General features: G+C 34.4%; 1 protein-coding gene across 1 annotated transcript in view; it reads right to left on the minus strand.

Annotated features, from left to right (window-relative positions):
* Positions 1-213: 213 nt before the first annotated feature.
* The window catches only part of LOC118765165, a 72,341-nt gene continuing 65,054 nt past the window's right edge, over positions 214-7,500 (minus strand). Inside the window, exons 2-3 of the mRNA XM_036506807.1 lie at positions 2,586-2,636; positions 214-236 (exon numbers count right to left, since the gene is read on the minus strand). Of these exons, the coding sequence (XP_036362700.1) occupies positions 214-236; positions 2,586-2,636 (74 nt within the window). The remainder of the gene's footprint in view (positions 237-2,585; positions 2,637-7,500) is intronic.

The raw sequence follows: 7,500 nt of genomic DNA on the forward strand, positions 1-7,500 counted from the left end.
ATGTTTATAGGGATGATGAGCTAGCGAAATAGTTATCAAATTCACTTATAAAGAACTAGCCCTATGATCCGGTGTTGCCGGGTCTACTGCTTGATTTTCGTTGCCGGGTCGCAGTAAAAGTTTCTCAAGAGCTAAGTTTCTTATCACACTTCAGCCCGGGCCAGTTTTGTTGTTTATGAGCTAGTTAGAGACTTTTATGAGAGTAATTAATATTCATTGGACTTTGGTTTTCACACCTGGAACGGCACAATCATGGAAAATTAGTGGGACTGTGCACATGCCATTAGTCAGGCAAAAAAGGAGGCAAAAGAAAAAAAGCAAAAAACTCGAATTTGGCCGCAAAATAACTTATGGGCATAAGAAGTCGGTTTATCGATATTTTTAATGGCTTTCTGGGGTAACCGGGGAAATGAAAAGATCTTCACGACCACCTTCAGATAGTTTTCAAAGCCCATAGAAAATGCGAGCCTTTTACATGAAAAACTGGATTTGTATAAAGGACACACAGATACACAGACATTTTGCCGTTTATAGAGATAGAGATCTATAAAACGAAAAAATAAGATATTTCATGGCGAATGACATAAAATGCATAACGGAGATAAAAGAGATGGAAAATAAAACTAAAGATAAATTAAGGTATGCATAACAAATACTAATACAAAATAAATAAAATAACAAAGGTACCATAGGATTTAGTTGCATAAAATATTTGTAAAATATATTAGAAACACAGAAATGTGTAGAATGATAACAATCCACGTGTGGTATACCTTATGCTTAGGAGAGGTGCGAGATCTAGTAATCCGTTTCAAAATTTACATATTACAACTATAAGGGAAGAAAATCCTAGTGCCGAAGGGGAATTTATGTAATATAAATATTGAAGGAATGATGTAGAACTATAATTTTATATCTATATACCTTCCTATATACTTGTGTACCTTCTACAGACTATAGAGGGTTTTTTATATATATATATATATATATATATATATTTATTACATGGCCGAGTCTATTCTATGCATGGACGTGTTGACTAGAATATTATGAGCGGTTATTATGGTGTGCTTCTTAACACCTTCATAAAAATTCATAGGGTCGAACTTTTCTTCTTGTGTGCCGGCGAATGACGGAGCCCATTTGAGCGCAAGCAACAGTAATTAATTTATTCAATGTAATTTTTAGCTGACTTGATTAATTTGTTTTCTTCATGCTGTATATTACGTATTTCTTGTAATGCATTCATCATTTTCCGTAATAATGAGCCGGTTGTCCTTCCAATCTTTACTAATTATAATACTTCGATTCTGAACACTACACAAGAGGGAACGGAACGTTAGTTAGAAACCAACCATAAATAGACAGCATTATCCCCAGACTATGTATTTGGTTTGGGATCTTCAGAGTCAAGTTCACTAAACGAGTGCAGATGTTGTTAAACTTCCGCAACAATAAAGACCTGAGGCCATAGGATATTTTCTCATGACATCAGCAAGAGAAAGGTTGATTTGCTGGATCTATAAACACGACATTTAGAAAGTCAAGGAGATATCAAGTGTATTCAGGAAGAAAAAAAAATATCAAATCGATTTTAGTACTGATCATCACTGAATGGCTTATGCCTTGACCATATAAAAGATAATGTAGGAGAGACAGCGAAAGAGGGGGAGGAAGAGAAGTAACTAAGAAAGAGGGTGACTGTCAGATTATAAAGAGGGCAGTGAACATTGAAAATCTACAAGTTCGTCGAGAATCACATCTACATACGCATATACACACACATATAATGCAAAATGGATAAAACCACAGATTAACAAACACATCGATTGGACCTCATTTTTTAACCTACGGACCCTGTAACCCCTGATACTAACTTATTTGCTCTTAACATATTGGGCTTCTAGATTATTCGTTTAAGTCATATTTTCTTTCCTTCTTTTTGTTTATATTGTATGCTCTTGTTGTCACTGATGAAGATTCGATGCCTTATTTCAAATGCCCTATGAAGATGAAGGACTTTATTCTTGCATTTATTTATAGACTACATTTTGGCTGTCCGATCATTAACGGCCGTAAGATATGTTACGTCACCTATTTTGTTATGTCATGCTTTGTATTAAAAAGACAAGCTATAAATGTGGTCCGATCGATGTATCTGTTTATCTGTGGTTTTATCCATTTTCTAATTATTTGCGTTGGTTCCTGATAAACTCTTGTTTATTCTGTTGTTATCTGCACACACACACACACACACACACACACATATATATATATATAATACAGGCAACGGATACCGATAGTATATACGAATATTTTATCGCTTAGTCGGTTACTATAACCGCTAACTCTACAGTGTATATATATATATATATATATATATATATATACACGCACGCACACACGCACACACACACACATATATATATATATATATATATATATATATATATATATATATTATATATATATATATATATATATATATATGAATAAGTAACGCTATTGTTACTTTTTAATTGTACGTATTTTTTTTTATATCATTGGTAAGAAAATTTCTAGTATATCGTTAGAAAAAAACTTACCGATACATTTCAGCATAATGTTCGACAAGTAAAGTTGAATGTAAGGCTTACCTGAAAATGACAAAAGAAAGGAATCACGTAACTAAATAGACGGCAATAGAAAACATCAAACATTTTTAGAAAAGTCATAATAATGTGCGCAATAAAACGCCTGTATAATGTACGATGAAATTTTTGCTGTAGTAAAGACTAGCAGTATCACCCGGCGTTGCTCGGGTTTGTAATGGAAATAACTATATAAGCATTTTTAGAGATGTAAAGTATAATAGCCATCTCAATATGGCTAACCACAAGGGGGGGGGGTGTTACTGTAGCTTTTTACGTTCTGAGATTTAATAATACATTTTTAGAGAGTTACTTCCCTTATATAAACCGAGCGAAAATGCATTAAAAATACGGAAAAATTATGGTAATTTAAAAAAAACATCGTAGACTCATCGTAGACGCGCGCTAATACCCAGAAGGGCTCGATATGAATCACGACTATAAGATACCCGCTTTTGGTTACACTGCACCGCAAAATGTGGGAGTAGTTAGGAATCTAAATCGTAGGAGACAGACACACAACTTCACTTTTATATATAAAGATTAGCAAGTTATGTCTTATAATAATTCTATAGTAGTGACAGTAAAGCAAAAATAAAAGGGGAAAATGAGGATGTCTTTGAACTTCATCTTTATTTCTACTGGCGAGAGATGAAGCTATGTATGTACTATGATACTAAAATTTAACTTGACGTCATATTATTTTCAATATTCATGGTTTCCTATGGTCTATAAAATCAGATATAACTCGGAGACAAACTTTGAGATCAGCTGCCTATTATTTTAAGTTTGAAAAGAGCCTGAATAAACCCTTGCGTTCTGAGATCATATCTCACTGTAAATATTTTTGACTCATATCACTGCAGAGACAATAAAGCAAGTATCAAATAAATAGGTTTCCATCCATCCTAAGATTAAAGATTCTCTGAAAAATTTACGACGCTCTACAAGCCTTAAGTATAAAAAGCCTTAAGTATATAACCAAATGGATAATAACAGACGATAATTTTCAGCTCACTACAGCTGTTTCTTACACACTTTTTAATAGAAGAATGAGAACATTACTCCATTGAAAAAAAAACACCGTAATCATCAGATGAAACGTAATCTTACAAATAAACGAATATCTCAAGAATACTCCAGGGACATGCTTTGGACAAACTCCTAGGCGCTAAATACTTAAAGAGTTAGTTTTCTCTGAGTTCACAACAGGAATATCCTACGTGATACTTACCAACCACATCCCGGAATCACAGGTTTATCCAACTCTACCTGCTGTATATCTTTTCGAGTATTTGATTCTCTCTAAATCCTTATTTTGTGTGTGTGTGTGTGTGTATATGGCCAGATAACTGAAGAGATGGTGTTGTGTATTTCCACTTCGGCATCCGAAACTCAGAGTTTTATCTTGACTATTGAATAATTGTAATATATTATTTTATAGATAATTTCCTGTATTTACATAATATTGAGGTCTCTTTCTTTCTTTTGTTATCTTACCGTTTTTACCAATATATATATATATATTTACACACACACACACACACTGTTGTGTTTGGGGAGGGCCATTCTCTTTTAGTGTTTTATAATTTAACACACACACACGGGTAAAATTTCCGGAAATAAGTGGAAATTTTACCAGTGCGTGTGTAAAATTATAAGGCCCTAAAAGAGAAAGACTCTCCTCAAACACAACAGAATATGCTTCAATACAAGAACTCACATAAAGAATCTTGCAATCCAAATACATGCATGCATATATACATACATTATTCGCGCCAAGCAGTGATGAGGAATAAACGAAATTTATATATATATTCAATTACGGATTAAATGTAGTGCTAGTGTTGTAAAATTATCGACTGTGCAAACGTACTAACTCAGTGTCTTTGTTTTGCATGTTCGCTGGCTCACTGCTGTACAGCGCCTTGGGGTCGACTCCATTATAGCACTGGGTGTCAAAACCTGAACGTCGTAGACAGGAGAGATAACTCGCCCTCGATCCCATTCAGGAGTAATGGATACCGATATTTCGCCATTTTTGTGGCTTATCAAATTCACGTACCTGAATCGAACCGGGGACGAACTGAATCGCCAGTCTATGACCATATACAAGTAGTGTAAGAACCATTTGCTGGTGTTGCATGAAGATGTTTACATAAGATTATAAATTATGAATTAAAAGCATCCCTAGTATTGTAAACATTATCGTAAACATATGTGCGTGTATGTGTGTATTTATTCTATGTATGTATGTGTGTATGTATGTATGTGTGTGTATGTATGTATACATACGCACACAACCAACCACACACGTTCATGTACATATATGCATGCAGACACGCACTGATAGGCACATATTTTGCCATCTGAAAATATTATATGAATTTATTTTCTAATAAAATTTCATCAAACGCCTTTATATTTGGCCAGAAGGAATAGCAAGCAATATATTTGAAATATAGGCTCTGTCTGAATTGCTTACAAATAAATAATGTTACGCAGCTTAAAATGTCGATTATGAAAGAAATGTCATCTGAGACTGGTTAATTTGCTTTTCTTAAATGTCACGTCTTAAGTTTTAATAGCGATAGTCATCAGAAATGTTCATGGGTTTGAACAGCTTGGTGAGATGATGTCTCAGGGAAATAATTTGAAATATTCTGACAATCACCCTTTTGTTTTATTCCGAAGGATAACGAATTGTACATATGTCAGAATAAAATTTTAGCATCTTAGATAAACATTATATGTTGTTCAAAGGAGAAAATGAAAGTTCAAGTTTATTCGATCATCTATTGATACAATCGATCCATTATTTCCATCGCACAGTTGTTTGTTTTCAACGTCTGTTACATGACATATCTTTGTAAACAAGAATTAGTTGGAATAGCAATAACGCATTTATTGTATTCTGCGAATGAAAAGAAAAATTGAAATATTTGTATAATAATCACTACTTAACTCAAACGGGTGCACCTGCTCTATTACATGTATAAATACAAAAGAAGATAAATACAGTGAGAAAGAGAGAAATATAGCCACATTGATCAAGTATTCTGCAGAGTAAATATACCGCATTGTACACAATATTACACTATATTACTAATTTGATATACATGGTATAAATATGATACATGATATGTAAGTCGATGTTGCTTTTAGATTATCCGGAATTACGTTCAGCAGCAAGATAATGTGTGCACAAGAACTATTCAAACTGCGCATGCGCAGGCGTGTGTGAAAGCCTTAGTTGTACCTGTGTGGCAAGTGATTTGATCTGAGAAGCAAAGCAATTACATTGTCGTAGAGTTGTTATTTAATCCACACATTACATGCAATAAACCACATCTGGTTTTATTATTGTTGTAAGATACAAGTAATTATCGTTAAACCGTGCTTGTTCTCAGAGACAAAAATAGTTCATCCCCTATTTTTTGCCATTTATGCCGCTCTGCAAAAACTTCCCCAGAACATTACGTGACAAGTTTCAATCTTGCACCTGAGATGTCTGTCTCGTTGCGTTTAGATTTTCTCTCTTCTTCAAACTGTAACAACAACAATATCGGAAGTAAATTAACTTTACTTCAACAATCTGCACTCATCAGGCTTCTCGTCTACATACCCGTAGCCTCACCGACATAACAACTATTCAGACAATCTGACATGGGTGCAGGCGCGACTGTGTGGTAAGAAACTTGCTTCCCAACCACTTGGTTCCGGGTTCATCACCACATGGCACATTGGGCAAGTGTCTTCTACTATAGCCTTTGGTCGACCAAAACCTAAGTGGATTTGTTAACGGAAACATATATATATATATATATATATATATATATATATATATATATAATATATATATATATAATATATATATATATATTAATAAATAAAACATATGCATATATAGTACCTACCTCTACATGTACATATACACGCATATATGAGTACAGGACACCAAAAAGACGTCGAACACAATGAGAAACGAAAACATGAACACAAAATAGAGTACAGGACAATTAACACAAGGAAAACAACCCTTCTTCAGTCGCTATGGTTTCATCTACTCTACGTTTCGAAGGTGAAAATATATATATATATATATGTTAACGAAAACATATATATATATATATATATATATATATATACACACGCACATACACCTCTGTCTAGCCAGCCGCCATGATTGGCCGCTAGCTCCAAAAGTTTTTTAGTATTCTCTCTCTGTTTATTTCCTCGTGTTCCTTTCTGTTGAAGAGCGGAGGCTCGAAACGTAAAAAATTTTCTCACCTTCTCGAGCGTTAAACTAATACACACGTGAGAACAAATCTCCTACCTCATCTGAAGTGAACGATTACGGGATTACTGTATCTACTAGACACAGCAACCAAATCTCCATCATATTACAAACTACCCTCTTTAAACAAATGATACGCTAGAAAGTGTAGCCTTGTAAAACCCGAGATGATCGTAGCTGGAATATATTTGATCACAGACCAGCTCGAACAGAGTATCCGATTACTCTGAACGCTAGAAAACCTGACAATTGTGCTTCCATTGCAGTTGACTACGTGCTTCCGGGCCATCTGTAAACTTATCCTTTCCTTTAATCCTATGAACCAAAAGAAAAAAAAACGAAGGTAAAAAGAGAGCCACTTACTGCAATGTGCTTTCTTTTTGCATGTCACTATTGCCCAAGGGTCCCGTGGTCTTTGCCGTTGGCTTTTCTATCCACGGACAAACCTAATCTGTTTTCCTTTTTTACATTGACATTTCTGTGATACACGATCCCTATTGATCGGCCTCACCTCTTTTTTTCCTTCTCCCCAAAAAGAAAAGCTCTACTTTGTATTTTGTCCCTTCTGTGTTC

This window comes from Octopus sinensis, linkage group LG1 (assembly GCF_006345805.1).
Source record: "Octopus sinensis linkage group LG1, ASM634580v1, whole genome shotgun sequence".
Lineage (NCBI taxonomy): Eukaryota > Metazoa > Mollusca > Cephalopoda > Octopoda > Octopodidae > Octopus > Octopus sinensis.